This window comes from Melopsittacus undulatus, chromosome 3 (assembly GCF_012275295.1).
Source record: "Melopsittacus undulatus isolate bMelUnd1 chromosome 3, bMelUnd1.mat.Z, whole genome shotgun sequence".
Lineage (NCBI taxonomy): Eukaryota > Metazoa > Chordata > Aves > Psittaciformes > Psittaculidae > Melopsittacus > Melopsittacus undulatus.
The window spans coordinates 66754270-66771550 of record NC_047529.1 but is presented as its reverse complement, the minus strand read 5'-3'; the positions used below and the strand labels follow the sequence as shown (position 1 = coordinate 66771550).

General features: G+C 39.6%; 1 protein-coding gene across 2 annotated transcripts in view; it reads right to left on the bottom strand.

Annotated features, from left to right (window-relative positions):
• The window catches only part of NKAIN2 (sodium/potassium transporting ATPase interacting 2), a 556572-nt gene extending 539576 nt beyond the window's left edge, over positions 1-16996 (bottom strand). The window contains exon 1 of one of the 2 annotated variants that reach the window (XM_034060848.1): positions 16900-16996. In XM_034060848.1, the coding sequence (XP_033916739.1) occupies positions 16900-16953 (54 nt within the window). In that variant the 5' untranslated portion in view covers positions 16954-16996. The remainder of the gene's footprint in view (positions 1-16899) is intronic. The other variant, XM_034060847.1, reaches the window with a different exon arrangement.
• Positions 16997-17281: the final 285 nt, after the last annotated feature.

Genomic DNA, 17281 nt, shown 5'->3' with positions numbered 1-17281 from the left:
TTTTAGTAGACTCTCTAAATATATTTAATATGAACTACAAATTGCTACCGGGCTAAGCATATTAAGGTTTTTTTACAAAATGAACTTTAAGTGCATGTGCTTGCTGCTACAGCACATAAGCTAAAAGTATGGGTTTTTTCCACCCACACAACTCAAATGGCTCAGCTGACTTCTCTCCCAGGATTAGCAAGTCACTGATGACTGGGATGAACAGAAATGCAGAGTATTTCTCCACAAAGGATACACCAGAACTGATGGTCAGCAATACTGGTTACTGGCATAACAAAGACATCCTTGTGTGCATGTTACAGCTGGTCCACCCCTGTTGTCTCTACACACCTCTCTGTTCTGCCAGGCACTGCCTTAATATGTCTAAAGAAGGGACAGAACCAATGAGATCTCTGGTCAGGAAGATCCAGAAGCTAGTGCTTTCCATATGTATTCACTTCTGCAGTTTGCACCATCTCTGAAGAGTTCTGTATTTCTGTGTTCCCAGCAGGGTCCTGGGTCTTGCCACATCCATTCATTACCCAGGTTACTTTTTCTTTTCTTCTGCTCTCCTTCCTCTTCCTCTCAAATTAGAAGTCTAGCATTGACAATAATAGTAGAAAGTAGCAAAATTAATGACCTTTCCCATTTAACTCGATGACATAAATATGAAACATTTATCATCTACTCAGCCTGTAGGTCTGCTTAAGACAAATTCACCTCTGACACATGCATCAAGATAAATTCATCTCTCTTTCTAATATACTTCCATTAGTATCAGATTTATCATCCATCCTCCCTAAGTCTTAAGTACCACCCATGCAGCGTAGGTGAAGATGACTTTACTCAATTCAACAGTATTCTATTTTAAAAAATCACAGCACACATTCAGAGCTATGACTTCATTCAGGCCTATTTGCTTAAGCTGTTATCTCCTTTGTTGCAACACTGAGCTGAAAATGGATATGCAATCTATCGTTCATATGAATCCTTTATTCAACATATAGTTTAAGACTCTGCCTGTGCCTAAGCTACATCTATGAATCTTTTTCCCCAAGAAGTCCAGTTTTCCAACTCTACTCATGTAGAGGCATGTAAGTTTTTCTCTGAAAGTCCCCAATTCCATGAAATATAGAGTGTCATCATGTATGCACAGCAGTACACCTGCAGCACCTGAAACATTACTGCTGTAGGTAAGAATTTGACATCAAATATCTGCCACATCGAGACATACCCATTTTTTTCTTGTTACATAAACATACATGCATTTCCTGTTTATATATCCATATATTGAACAAATGTTTCAAACTGGCAGGCTTCCTTCAGCCCTTTTATCTCATATGAACCACAAATCTCTGAAAAAAAAAAACAAAAAACCAACAAAACATTATTCTCTTTGACATTTTGGATTTCAGAGCAGTATAAGAAGTGGTTGGTCCAGGGGAAAGACATCCCTGTGAAATTAAATTCCCTGAATTCAAAATCAGTCCCATCTGTCATGTATTTTCTTGCCTTCCTCTTCCCTCCATCTGATCTTCCTCTTCCTGCATCCCCACTTCTCACTGTGGTTCTGTTACTATGTCAGATACCAGTTCTTATTTCCTAACTGCACGTCTTGAATCCAGTCAGCTTTACTGTCATTCTGTTCACTTACTGTTGGTGGATTTTCTTTCATTAAAGATCCATTTCTCCAAGATGCACAGTATTCTGGGGAAACTTTCTTCTCCTATTTTTCTACAAGAGAATTGATATTCTCTCACATGTCTAACCACAGTTGCCTATGGGAACAAAGACAATAGTCCAGTGAAATGCTGGTGGATTTGTTTGGCAATACATTGCCTTGTCACCAAACAGTTCACTGATCAACTGCAATCAAGAAGGCTCATGAAGCCTCAATGGTATATGAAAGAACCAGAGTGATTCTATTCAGAAATATTTCATATTTATTATTAGCTACTTAGTAGGCAATTCTTGCTGCTTATAGAGCTTAGTTGATAGCTGTATAAGCAATATTTCTCATAGTAGCAGCAGCAGCAACAGAAGACAAGCTAATACAAAAAAAAATATCAATTAAGCAGTGGCTCTATGTACCTTTTCCTACTACCAAGACATTCAAAGAAAGTAATACAAGTAGAACCTAAGCACTGAAAAGATATGAACAGTGACAAAAAGAGGGTATGGAAGAAATACCCGGATACTCCATTAGTGCCTGTCAGCTCTTGGAAAGCAGAGACTCAGTCACAATTACGAAGGTAAATAGTCCTTATAAGGATTAATTTTATTAACTCTATTTTATAGCTTTCTTATTTATAATTATATCCATCTTATTACATAAAAAAGACTGAGGAAATAGCCTCTTTTTTTGGTTTGTTTTGAGTTTTATTTCCTTGATGTATTGGACAGATCCATAAGGAGATGCTCTAATTTAACAAATCTAGTTATAGCAGAGTGTGTGTGAGTGGAGGGAACAGGAGGGAACTGAGTATCTACCTTTCAACTCTGCTTTGCTTTAGACCTGGCCTGCTTCAGAAGCAGCACATTCCATCCATCATGCAGAATGTCTGCCAGGATACGTGATAACACCCCCTGCAAAGGAGTCTTAATTCTCCAGATCCTCTGTCAGCAAGACACCTAAAGAGACTAGGGCCCTACAGCTGTTCCAGGCAAATCATGGGTTGCCTAATGAGGAGAGCTTGTCTGTGCTATTGCACAGCTGACTACAAAGATGAAGGCATTGGAAGCAAATACAGAGGTGGGAGAAGAGAGAGAGAAAAAAAAATCGTCCATATTTTAACCTACTCCACATTTAGCACAAAGAATTATATACTTACTCCTACCATGGAGGAGGTTCCGCATGGGAGCAGAAAGAGCTTAGGTACTCTGTGTACCCTACGTATTAATTTAGGACCCAATATTCTCTATCAAGTTGGTAGAGGTGCTGGTTCTTCCAGAGCATGATTTAGAGCACTTCAATTAGGTATGAAAATGCTGACAAAGAGCAGTGAATTCTCCCCTAGAGGCACCTGCCTGGCTCCATCACCTTGACAGGCAACCTAGGTGCTGAGGTAGCTGGTGGGAATTCCTCCCAGGTGCTTGTATGGATGGGAAAGTATGGCAGCAAAAAAAACCAAAAAGGAGGTACAACTCTCTCCAAGATCTCCAATAATACACACTAGGAATACTTACTTCGAGATTATGCCAGCTGGTTAGGGAAAAACCTTGTATTACTTCTACAATCATAGGGAGACCTCTGATAAGAACTTTGCAGATAAACATCCTCCTTAAGTGATTATTAAATGCCTATGGAAAGTGCTTTTCTTTTCCAGGGCCAACTTCTTTATGGTACCACTACTTGCAGTGTGGGGTATTTAGTAAACCCACCACTGTGTAAAACATTCTTCATTAAATTAGTAAGTTAATAATGTCCAAGGAGGCATTTATTTTCTTACATATTAGGAATATTAACTGAAGGACAGAATTTTCTATACTGTTTTTAATAAAAAATAAGGATAGTCCAACATTCCTGAAACATTAATGTGGAAGCAAAGTGTGGACCAAAAATCTAGCCAGAAAAACGTAACAAGAAGCGCCAATCAAATATACGTAAATTTGTAAAACTACTTTTCAGCTCACCATCAGCTCCTGTCAAGACAATTATTGATCAATATTCTGTCAAGTATAACGTAATTCTAGAGACTTATTTTCTGTATCCCTCACCTTAACCTTAGACCTGCTGAATTTCAACTGAACAAAAAAAAAAAAACAAACATGTTTACTTTCTGACCTTTTAAAAAATATTCACTAAGCACATTTTACCTTTATCAAATTTGAAGTTCAAAAGCAACTCAGGTGGCTGCATTAGCATACTGACCTTATACAAGTTCTAGGATGGTTATGATGTAGAGCACCATACTTTTAGTGGAACTGCATAGTTACCCATCATCATACACTGATCACATGGGTCTAGGCTGAACTTTATGTAAGAAACCCACAGCACAGACCCATGCTGCTCTAAAAAAGATCTCCACAATTAGGAAGACAGAATTCTCAGGAACCACATCATTCATAGGGACAAGCTGATCACAAACTCATGTTGATGCTGCACATGGAAACAGTCCTGGGAGATTACTCAGCCTTTCCCCCAGTAAGCATGCCTCAGCACACTCCTCTCAACGTATTTCACATCTTTAAAATAAATGGGATAAAAGCTCTGAACTACAACTCTCTGCTAAAGAAGATCAGAGACAACCCAGTGCCAGAGTCTCATGTCTTTTGAGTGAGCACAAACCTCCTCCTCCTCCACCTTCCTGCTGGATTATGCAGATAAGCAATTGAGACAATTCACTGTGAAACTATTTAGCACTGCAAGAATGTGGCCAACTCGGCAGCCATCACTGTGTTGAGGCAAGAACACTGCCAGCATTTCTTGGCCCTCTGGATGCCACCATTCACAGCTTACACAGAGGACACCAAGTATGTGTTCATCGGTCTTCCCCAGATCCCAGCCACAGCTTGGCACTAGCAACAAGGGGAGACATCTGTTAGAGCAGCAAAATCTTGTCCTAAATCGTGCAGGTGGGCCTGGGGTGCAGAGCGCAGGAGCTCGGAATCAAGTTCTCCTGAAATCTAGAGAGGTTAAAATACAAGGCTGGTATCTCCCATATATTCCAGTTATGACAGACATAATTTCCAAACTGCCTCAGAGAGTGAGGTTCTAAAATAACTTTCTAACACTTGTTTGTATCACCAGTTTTCACTTTTATAGAGATTAAAAATACCCCAGACAATTAAAACCATTTTTCCTTATAAAGTTTATCACTGACTGTGATGCTATTCCACATTTTTCTCAATAACCTGACCAGTACCAGCTATGAGGGTAAATGAAGTCCCCACCTTCCAAAGCCACTTTTATTAAATGTGTCCATACCTGCACTGAACATCAGGACAGCTAGAATCTAGACTATGGTCATTCTCCAGAGACCTCAAGGTAAAAGGCAACAGGAAACTTACTTACTATAAATCTAGGTTTTCTAATTCATATAAAAACATACTACCAGCATGTCAAAAGCCAGCTATTTTTAAATGGTGTAATCATAAAATGAAATGTCAAATATTAACTGCTCAATCCATTCATCACTGTAGCTCTGAATAACTGTCTTGTCTTAAATTAGTAAGGAAACTGTCTGGAAGAGATGCTGCAGTTTTACGACTAATAGATTTCACCTTCAAAAAAAAATCACCCCAAATACTGCAGAACTTCCAATTTATTCAAATTTTGAAAAGCAAACATAAAACAGCAACAAAGGAGAAATCTACATAAACATAGAGGCATGGGTTTACATTCCCTAAGCCAGTCAGAGCTACCTACTACAAGCTATGGAGATCTGAGCTGACAGAAGCAAGTGCTTAAGACTGTACACATGCAACTCATTACAATAGCTAAAATGCCAAGAGGTGATTCCTGAGAATATGTTCTTGGATTTGATATGGCCAACAAACCTAGTTCATTGCAAATTGTTTCCTCTGGATGAGCTTACATTAGCTTTTACAGGCATTATCATGGTACTGTGCCACATCTATATTCTTTGTTCCAAATAGGTCCAGTTCTCAGCAGAAGCGGCAGTGACCAAACCACCATTACAGCATCTGAGGAACTCCTGAGAAATACACTGAAACCCTTTTTTTAATCCTGATGGAATGAGAGACTAAGGAGTTACGATAAAACGCTTATAACTTGGAAATATCCACAGCACACCAATCTTCCTTGTGGCTGCCCTAAGATGATTGGGATCTGAATATCTGACAAGTGCAAGGTCCTACACCTGGGTCGGAGCAATCCCAGGTACAGCTACAGGTTGGGCAAAAAGGAAATTCAGTGCAGCCCTGTGGAGAAGGACTTGGGGGGTGTTGGTCGATGAGAAAATGAACATGAGCCGGCTTCAGTGTGCGCTTGCAGCCCAGAAAGCAACCGTATTCTGGGCTGCATCAAAAGAAGCATGACCAGCAGGTCAAAGGAGTATCACTATAGTGACAGGACAAGGGGTAATGGGTTGAAACTTAAACAGCAGAGGTTTAGACTGGATATAAGGAAGAAATTCTTTACTGTGAGGGTGGTGAGGTACTGGAATGGGTTGCCCAGGGAGGCTGTGAATGCTCCATCCCTGGCAGTGTTCAAGGCCAGACTGGATGAAGCCTTGGGTGATATGGTTTAGTGTGAGGTGCCCTGCCCATGACAGAGGGGCTGGAACTAGATGATCTTAAGGTCCTTTCCAACCCTAACTATTCTATGATTCTATGATTCTATGATCTGGCCTTCTAGTACAGGCATTCAGCGTGACCTGAGACTCAGATGCCTCTGTATTTGGACAGCACCTTTCTTACCTGTTACAAGGGACAAGTAATAATTGCTGGAAGTTCAAAATCTCCTTACAGGAACAGCACTTGGAACAAGCACGTGAATAAGTCCCAGATCCATCACCAATTCATTCCTGGAGTTAATTAACTGAAACCAAGAGAGCTCCAGAATCCCTCATCAGTGTAACACAGAGGAGGGTTACACTCATTACTTCTGTTGTCAGTGGTAGTTACATGTATGTGCTGGACAGAGAAGGGCAGCTGTCCTCTAATAAGGTGCTAGTCATGACAAATATAATACTGACATGGGACCCACATAATTGTCTTTGTAAGCACGCTGCAAAGCAAGAATGATTGCAAAAAGCCAGGAACCAGGAAAACCCCCACATCATTCCCCTACACACTTTTTTTTATTTCCAGTCACAAGGAACAACACATTTCTGCAGCAAATAGGGCTTACTTGTTATTGTTCTTATGCCTATCTGTGATATTACACAACAGATAGCACTTTATCAGTGTCCACAAATAACTTTTATTATGCATCTGAAAAAGCAGTTTAGCACAACACAGAAAATACCATCTCTTCCAGCTACTGAGGCCAACAGCTTTCTCCTGTACCTGCCATTACAACCCTACCCCTGCATGATGGCTTTAATTTAAAAAAAAAAAAAGAAAAAAAATATTGTGGAATACTGCATCCAGCTCCAGGTTTTTGCGGTACCAAATTCACTGCCAGCTCCACACTCAGGAAAGCCAGTCTGATAAAATCCAAAACAATGAGCTCTGTCTTCAGGAAACACTTTAGTCCATGTCTTATGTTAACACTACCAGTGCCATCATCTGGCTTGTTACCAGCTGCTGTCACTGCCTGTAACTGCTACTAGTGTCAAAGGAAATAAAAGCTAACCAGCCTCAAGGGCACGAGACAGGCATGGCCGAGAACTTAAAAATAAGTTTAAGAAAAGAAAGAAAAAAGGGAAAAACAACTTCACAACATTCATGTTTTCTATATTTTTTTTTCCCAGACAAGCCTCTTACTCTTTTGCATTCCTTTAGCTGCTAATGCGTTCATTTGTTTTACTGCCATTTGAACAGTGATGTAATGACATATGACTGCTTGATATTCAGTGGTACTTACAGCACCTTTGTCACTGGTGGCTCAAGTGCACAATGAACAGTATCTTGAGTTGAATGTATCTGTGGCTTTGTTAAGGCAACAATGACACACAACAGGCTTTTTTCTCCTTTTGTTTCTGTGCTCTGTAATAGAACAGCCTGCCACAGAGACTGTGACCACAGCATAATGAAAAATGCTAAGCCACTGTTGGTCATGGCAAAAAATTTGCAAACTTCACATTTTGTTTAATTGTTGAAGAATGGCTTTTCAAAGATCCATGCATTGTTCTGAAGAGACGTGGTAGCATCTATTTTCCTTTCCTCACAAAAGCTTTCTATCTTCAAACAATAAAAATATACTCGATTGAGGGCTGATCAGTAGTCTATGAAGAAGTTTAAAGGAATTTTTAATTAGTAAACTGACCCATGTGTGAATCACCTCGAAAGAAGCTACATCCTTTCCTAAAACACTTAATCTCTCTTACACAAGTATTAGTCAGTACCTTAGATTCAAGACCCTTTATCTCTATCTTGTTCTTTTAGACCAATTCAATTCAATTCATTACTGTGGGATCACACAGAGAGACAGTAAATGCTATTCGAAGTGAACAGGAGCAGCCCTTTGCCTCTTGTTCTAGATCTCTAGCATGACTTCAATTGATACAGAAGTAATACTACGCATCACTCAAAAAAAAAAAGTTCCACAGTCTATCTTCTCTTCTTTCGTATAAAGATAAGCAGGCTTAATAATATAACGACGTAAATAAAGGTACATGCAGAAGAGAAGATGCATTTCTGTTCCCAACTGGGCAGCACCTCAAAGATCCCTATACAGTGGATGGAAGGAGGCGGCCACCTCCATAAGGTAGTTCAGAGCATATTCATTACATGTATAAATGAGATAGCATGAACCTTTCTATCACCATCTGCAGATGGTCCCGCATTTTTGCCTTCTGAAAGGTAACATGACATACAAACATGACAGGTATCATCATTTCAACATACCTCTCAGAAATAATAGAATTAACCTCACATGCTGCCTTCTGTACACGCTCTATTAATGAGAACTCCTTCATAAAAAAAAAGAAGGGGGAGGAAACCAGACCTCAATCTGTTATGGGATGAATATAGGATCCAACAGACTTTTCCTATTCCCATTCATATAACTGTTAACTTTCCAGTTACATGCAACTGGTGACTTGCCACTAGAGATGCAGTCCACTATCCCAGCTGAGGGAAAAAAATAAAAAAAATAAAAACATCCCCAAAGAAACCATGTTAGAAAGCTATTACTTCAAAGAGCATAGGAAAATCTGAGAATCATTTATACTGTATAAATGATACTCTTACTGATTTTAGCAATCAGTATAATAAGCATTTCTTACATACATTACATCATCATGTAGGCAGCAGAGAGGCAAGTTTGTCTATAAAAGCTAAATTTGAACCTCAAATGAAAGACACTTTGAGGATCTGGATACATGTAAACATTTAAGTGGGAATCAGAGGAGCCCTAAACTGATAAACATTTCTCATAAGTTATGTATGAATTAAAATCAACTTTTTATTAAAAATGCATAAGTATGATCTGTGGTGAATAGAACTATTAGCTATGCATGTTTACTTCTTAGTGAACACAGAAATCAGTATTTTTTCTTCTAAATGTCGTTTCTATCAGAGGGTTATAGAATGATAAAATGCTGAAACAATTCTCCAATGCCATCCGGCTGGTACATGTACATCTGGGGAGAGGGAAGAAAATAAACTCTAGAATGTGAATGTCATTTCAACTACAGAGTCCTTTCTCCTTTACAACCCAGGCAGCACACCACAGCCCTTCTCTTTTACTCACCATAATTAGAAAAAAAAATCTGGATGAAAATAAACTATTTGAGGCATTAAAACTACTGTTTTCAGTGTATTTTTTATAATTACACATTATTTACAGCCATCCCTGTCTTCCTCCTCACTCCTGTTGGAAGCTACAGAAAATCATCCAAAACCCAAAGAGAGCAAAAAATGGTTTAATCCACTTGATTTTATCATTAAATTTTTAGGGGCTGTTATGGGACATATGTGCAAAAGCTGATATTGCTGTGGTGAAGCCAGACTTTTTATTTTCCTTCTGAAGTCAACAAAGACATAAATACCCTTCCAAAACAGCATGTCTCAGTATGTAGATCACAGCCAACTTTAAAAACAAAAAGTCCACTAGTGACTACTTAAAATGCAAGAGGAGGAAAATGTAAATAAGTACTGTGGATGGCAAAAGAGTATACAATGGATCTGTGATGCCTCCTCTCCCAGCCCCTCCTGAGAAGCCTACTTAAGCTAAAGGACTGCTTCCTGTAAGACACAAAACTACAAGGCAGTTTAGGGCAAGAAATGTTAGTCAATTCAGACCTGCCCTCTGAAGGGGCCTTTTAGGACCACAGAGGAGACTAAAGAGATTCTTCCAATTTAGTCAAACCATCAACACCCATGTCCCCATGAAAATATGAAAATACTCACTATTGTTATTCTCCACTAAATGTCACCTAAATTCAGAACAATAGTAAATCTTGCAGAAAGTCAAGATTTCTGACATACCCTTTTATATAAAACGTCATTTGGCATTTTACACCTAGGATAATCTCTTGAGCCCTGTGGAACCATGGGACCAAAAATGCAGTTTTCAGATACTGGCTGAATCTAAGTCCCTAAATCCAGGGAGTCAAAACTTCACGCTAACTGAAAATAGATGCTGAGACCCATGGCATATGATGCACCAGAATATTGAAAAGACCTCAAACAGATTTAGATTCTTTCCTGGAAAAAGTCATCAAGTAGTAGCTTACAAAACTTACCCACTGCACTTGTATTGTACACATGTCCACAGCTCAGCCTGGGACAATAAAGTCACTACCAACCCTAAACATTAAGTTTCTGCTTTGAACTGTTCTGCAATTGAACCTATTCCTTTCTGTTGACTACAGACCAAATTCTCTCCACTGAATAGAGAGAGGTTTTAGTGTCTTTTAAAAATGCTTACTTAATACTTTTTTGTAAAGAAACAGGAGGGGGGAGAAAAAGCAAAAGCAAAAAACCAACAAACCAAACTAAACAAAACAAAAAAGCACCCTGCCGCTCATCATTCAACGTGCTACCTCAAATTTGTGTCAATATGAAATTAACTCCTACTATCAAAGATTTTTCTCGTGGCTATACAAGAAAAGTAACTTCACTAGATATTCTAGGTCCTTATATTCAGGTAGTTTATTCAGCTCCTCTCAACCCATTTAAGCCTTTCTCTCCTACCCACCATCACAGTGTCTGAATGTTGAGTCTGCTCACTGAACTCTGAAGAAGTTCAGCTTCAACAAGTAGTGAATTAAACCTGCTATTCAGCTGGACTGAAATCTTTTACTCCTGTAACTTAAAACAACATACTTTGATTTTCTTGAATTGGTTATTCACAATTATTATTCATTCACACTTCTACAAAAAATAATACTGCACTATTCATAGTGAACATCAAGCTACTAAATGACATAATAGAGCATTACCCCTGACATTCATTTTTTGTATGCATCACTATTTTCAACCTCTAGTTACCAGGAAAAAAAAAACAACAAAAAACAACCAAACAAAAAACAACAGTTTGGTTATGAATCCTCAGTATTTTATCTCAAGAACAGAATAGAGAAAGAGGGTTTATTTTCTGCCAAGGTCTCACGTAAAGCTAAAAAGGTTGCTACATATTTCTTTCATAGCAATAAAAGATGCTAGCTCTCTGAATTCATGATCAAGTCCCTGTTTTATATATTCTTAGCAACACCTCAAAATCTCCTTACACAATAGCTTCTGAACATACATCTGTGGAAAGTCTGTTATTCGCATGACTGTCTCCTTTTCATTGCTAGTAGGACCACAATGGTTTTGGATACAATGAAAGTAAGACTTTCGCTTTCCTATCACAATTGAAACAAAGCAAGAAGCAGAACTTTAAGACAGCACAGACACAAGTTGTTGACACAGTCACATTTTCAAAGGCAGTAGTTATATTTAAGTACTATCCAAAACACAAAAACCAATTCTACTGTCTTTGTAGACTGATAAACATACACATCTACAGTCTAAGAGCAGCAACATCACTTTCCATTCCACATGGAAAGCCCATGCTTTTAATTCCCCTTTTGTTAGCAGAAAATGTAAGAACATATACATGTCATCAGAATTTTCCACTGCAAACACTTCTCTTCTACAGCTGCTACTGAAAAACTATTGGCAACAGTGACAATGAAACACAATTAAAACACACATGCAAAAAGAAAAAACAACCCTCCCAAAACCCCAGCAATTAAAAGCATAAACACCAAAACATTTCACTACTGCTTCCCTATGACAAAAATTTAAAACAAAAAAAAAAACACTAACTACAAACTACAAACACTAATGCTACAAACTACAAACACTAATGAAGTGGCTTGATGTACTATTGGAAAGTCCCTGATGATATGCCTGGTGTAAGAGCCTGTATTAACAAAAATATGGTTTTCATTACATAAACCTGTATAGTAGCTAATCCTAAAGAGGATCTGGTATGAACGCCATGACTTTGCTCTCAGAGGGACCTCATCCTAATCTGGTAAATCTCACACACTGAAGGTCCAGAGACAACTCAACCTGCAAACTGTTAAAATACGGGTCATTCCCCAGGCAAGGATATTCATGGCATTAAACTGTGCTAAACCTTGTAGGTAGATTTGTGATAGAGGCTAGAAGTTGCTATGATCCCCATTCCTGAAGTGTTTGAACAAGCATGAGGATATTTGCTGTTCATGTTTAAAAAAGGCAAGCCAAAACTTTACAGGACTGATCATTCACGCAGATTATTTTCTCTAAGAATCAACCTCTGTTCTCTGTAGTTACACATACTGTTGTTTTATAGTGCACATGAGACTTTGAAAGGAACAGGGAACTCTTCAGTCTTACATCAAGTGTGTATCAAGTGGGCATCTTCCATGATGTCAGAAGAAGTCACGGAAGACATGCGGTAGACACTACTTCCCAGTTTGTATGTAATTAATTTCCTGGGTTTGAGTGGTCCCACCACATTTTTTTTCACCACAGATCAAATCCATATCTCTGTGTGAAATAAGGTAACTAAGTATGTGGTTATGGATGTTGGTATCACAGGTAAGTATAAAAATAACCTCAGTTAATACAGTTTTTGAAGTAAGTATCTGAATTTTCTCTTAATTCATATTATTCACTTGTGGAAAAGCACAGAACAAGGACATGCCCATAGAAGATGCTAGTTTTTCAATCATTTTTTCCACTAGCTCCAGGCAAAGATAAAGATTGGGCCTATGTTAGCAAAAGGAATCAAATCTGGGTGCCTTTGTAATTCTGCATGGCCACAGTGACACACTAGACCAGTGATTTCAGCCAGAACTGTAACTGAAAGAGTTCATAAAGAGATAAAACCAGGTTGTGTGTTTTATGCCCCAAACATCAAGGTGTTAGTGAGGATAAGGAGAGACCGCAAACATACATTGATGCTGTGAAAAATACCGATTTTCAGAAACTGGGGATTTTGGGCCCATTATAATACATACTTCTTTAGAGCATCAGACTGAACACCTCAGAATCACTAACTGGACCCTAGGATAGATGCAGCTTGTTTACAAATTTTACATAATTTTTAATATTTACATAGAATATCTGAACTGCATTACAACTTAAAAAAAAAAAAAGAAAAAGAAAAAACAGGGAAAAGGTACAAAAAATACATAAATTCAGTAAATTCAGATAGAAACTGAGAAGAGGCAGTGCAAAGATTGAATTATCTCTCATCTAATTAGCCTTGAGAGTATGGCAATCCCTGTCTAACAGATAGAAACAATGAGGCACTGATTTCTGGAGGCTTCAAGTTTCCTGATGAAATGTTGTCCTTTCTCATCACTGCACTTAGGAAAAGAGCTTCTAGGTTGAAAACATGCAGTACTTTTTACTGTTTTGCCACTACTCCAAGTTCTCCCAAGCAGCAACAGTGGACATGTAGAAAGTTTCAAACTGGTTTCCATGGGGTTCTTGAAACTTTCTACAAAGCCCAATAAATCTTGCAGTTTCACCTTTGCTGCTCTTGCTATTAAAAAGACTAAGCAACAAGATATTAGTGTTACTGATGCAAGCTATTAATAGAAAAGGTGACACTCAAAAATAAAAAGGTTTAAAGGACAAAATGCAATAGCAGAGAATTCCTTCAGTGTGATCAGTACAGTTGACATACAAGAAGAAACGCAGAACCCTATGCCCGGGGCTCTCTTCAGGAGGACAAAGGACAGCAGAGACCAAAATTAGTACCTTAAAAAAGATTAAAAGATATTTTGAAATAATTAGCTGTGTATACAGAACACAATGCCTTGGCCATAACATCGGCAAAATTAGCTCTTACCTGCTGTTAATTCTTCTCATTGGCTATAAATGTGAAGGAAAATGAGCTGTCAGAGGTTGTTTTCCATAGTACAAATGAGAGCACAAACAGGAAGGTATATGTATGTCATTAATAAGCAGGGGATTAATGACCAGTATTACTTTGAGAACAGAAACCTTCCTTGAGGTTTTCTTTTAATCTGATAGTACTATGCTGCCTTAGATATAAACATTTCAAATGCATTTATGAAAATAATTCTGCTTGTGCAGGGTCTCTCAAGTCAATGTAGCTCTACTCCTGCACCAGTATTTGAAACAACCACTTTTTTTTGTCCATTCACAACATCTACATCATTTATACATGTACAGTATGCAATGGCTTCTCTAATGAACTGCAGTATTCCTCAATATTATTTATTGTACAGTGCCTACAAAGACAAATTAGATCACCACTCCCTAGCTCTGCAGAGATGGAAGAAAATATTTTTAAAAAATGGAAGAAAGATTTCTTTTTACAAACTTTTTCCCTCAAATGAAAGTGTATTTTCTACTTCAAGTATGACCATTTTAAAACTAAAACTCAGGTATCAGTAGTAAATAATAGTCACACTAAAAGTTCTGTGCATTTTTTTAAGTACAGTTATAATTTTAGAAATGCCTCCTATGCCCATCTCCTCAGGCAAGAAAACTTCTTGCCCTTTCTGATTTGCATCTGCATTAACGTGGCTGCTAATTCTAGGATGAATCTTGACAGCATTTGCTCCTTTAAGTAGCCTTTACCTAAGAAGTAGTGACAACTGATCAATCATCCATAGGCCTAATTAGGAGAATTAAGTCTCCTTGACTTAAAACTCATGACCTGTTCTTATCTGATGGCATATGGCACATGAAAGACTATGACGTGATTTTAAGGAAGTGCATCACTTTTTTTCCATTCACAAGCCTTTTTTCTCATGTAAAAGATTATTCCTGCTTTGGATCTAGCTAAATGTCATTATATAGGCTGAGTGTGATTCAGAGGTTTGTGTTGCTGCTACCACATTTTTTTTCTTGTTCAGTAAAAAAATTCAAGTTTGCTTTCAGTTTATGAAAAGATGTCAAAAGTTCACTTCAGCTACTCCAGAAAACAGTATTTACTTTTTTAAAATAGATCCATAGATCTGTATTTGACCCTGTAAGTTTACAACCACTTTTAGCTTATGGTAATGCTACAATTCTATATGAGCTTACCTGCTTATCCACCTGCTGATACATTCCTATGGGGCACTTCCATTGATGTTTTTACTAGGAGTTTTGCATGTATTTTTCTCACCACGAGTTAGCAAATACATTTTCCTTTACAGACTTTCAGGACAATAATAATTCAACGTAACAGTACATTTCATAGTCATCATAACCCCCCAATGCTGAGCACATTAAAAAAAAAATAAATTTAAAATCAACCTTTTATCTGTAAAAGGTACAATTTAAACCATTTTTTCTCCCTTTGCAAGGAAAAACAAAACCAAAACAAAAAACCCCAAAACAAAAAAAAATCCAAAAACAAAATCCAAAAAAAAACAAACTAAGAAGTATTCCTCTGAAACTTACATGGAAATGAAGAACTTCAGGGATTAATTTTATGTTTCCAAATTGCTAGAAAAGGTTACATTCCTACCATTCCACTCAAGATTTACTACTAGTCAAGATTCTTTTTTTAGGCAGTATGCATAAATAAATTACATCTGATAAGACACATGCAGCTACAAAGAATTGGGTGACTTAGGTGCATATATACAGATAGCATGTTTCCCAGAACATGAAAGGATTAAAGGTTGATTACAACAGGTAGAAAGACCACGGGTATTTTGAATTTCTGATCTGCTAACACATCTTCTTTTCCCTATGTACTGTTTTTACTGATTTTGGTCTCTGAAATCTACTGGGGTTTGTCTTCTGTAGTTCTCTTAGTACCTGTCTACAAGAGAGGAATTGGCAACAATGCTGGTTGCTATTGATACCGACTAACACTTTCTCAGCAAAACTATTCAGTACAAGGTAGAAGGACAAAGTAACATGAATTATTTCCTCCCTGCTATAAGGTTAATGGCTTGACAAAGGTGCTTCCAGCACCTGTTCTGCCAGCACATGAACACTTGGTCTAATGAAAGTAAGAAATAGGGCATGTTCCATTCATAGGTCTTTAGCTGCATGTCCCTGCATCCAAATCACATGGATTCTATATATCATGTACCTGATGTCACAACAGTAAAATAAACCATGTATCTATTACAGGAAAAGATATTACTTTATTTTCTTTACTTAAAACACAGTCTCTTTTAAGGTGCTACAACACAATTGTATGGTCCCACTGTCTTGCTAAAAGGATCTATTTTTAGGCAGCTTCTTTGTTATCATTATCTCAGAGCCTACTTTTTAAACTCAGTCTAGTTTCACTGGTAGCTGAGCTTACAAGTGTTGCCACATGTCTCTTCTAAAGGTAAATATAAATACATAATCGGTTTAGATCGGTAACAACATAATGACATAACGTTAACATCCACTAGCCATTAAGTCTGACAAGGTTGGGGGAAGGGTGGGTACAGGGGGGTGGGTATAAGAGCTCGGGCAGAACAACTTCACACACACCTGTATGGCAAACTGTTTGCAGGCTGTGCATCACCCCTGACACAGCCGCGTCCCTGCTTTACGCAAAGCCGGCCAAATCACCGGCCTGCCAGAGAAAATCAGGTACCAAGTTGAGTCAACGCTTGGGAAAACCGCCCGAGTTTATTAACTCCGCCGTGCGCCCACCGCATCCTCCCTAGCAGAGCATCCGCGAAACTACCTGTAATGCAGCCCGTGTGTCCCACCCTGCTGCCTCAAGGGTCCCCCATCCCGGCCCCGCGCACAGAGCTCGGGCGCTGGCCCCGTGGCTCCCCATCGGGGCAACGCGGGAGCCGCCCCGCCGCCACCCCCCTCCCGGGGCTCCCTCTCGCCAACACCACCACCCCCCCCTCCGCGGCCGCCCCCGCAGCCACTCACCAGCTGCGCGCCGCACACCGCCACCAGCGTGCACCGGCCGCTGCAATAGCCCATGGCTCCCGGCACCCCGCGCCGCCGTCCCGCGCCGTCCCGCGCCGCGCCCACTCAGGCGGCGGGAGAGCACCGCCCGGCCGCCGCCCGGCTCCCGCCTGCCGCCACCGGCGCGCCCCAGCCCGGGACCCGCATGGGGGCGCGCCCGCCGCCCGCCCGCCCGCCCGCCCTAGCCGCGGCCGCAGCGCCCGCCGCCTCGGCGGCCGCCGGCAGCGGGGCCGGCCACCTCCGCGGAGGGCGGCAGCGCCGGGGGAAGGGCGGCGGCAGGTGCCTGCAGGAGCAGCCGCGCTCTGTCGCGCAGCCCCAGAGGCATCTGGGCTTCAAAGTTTGC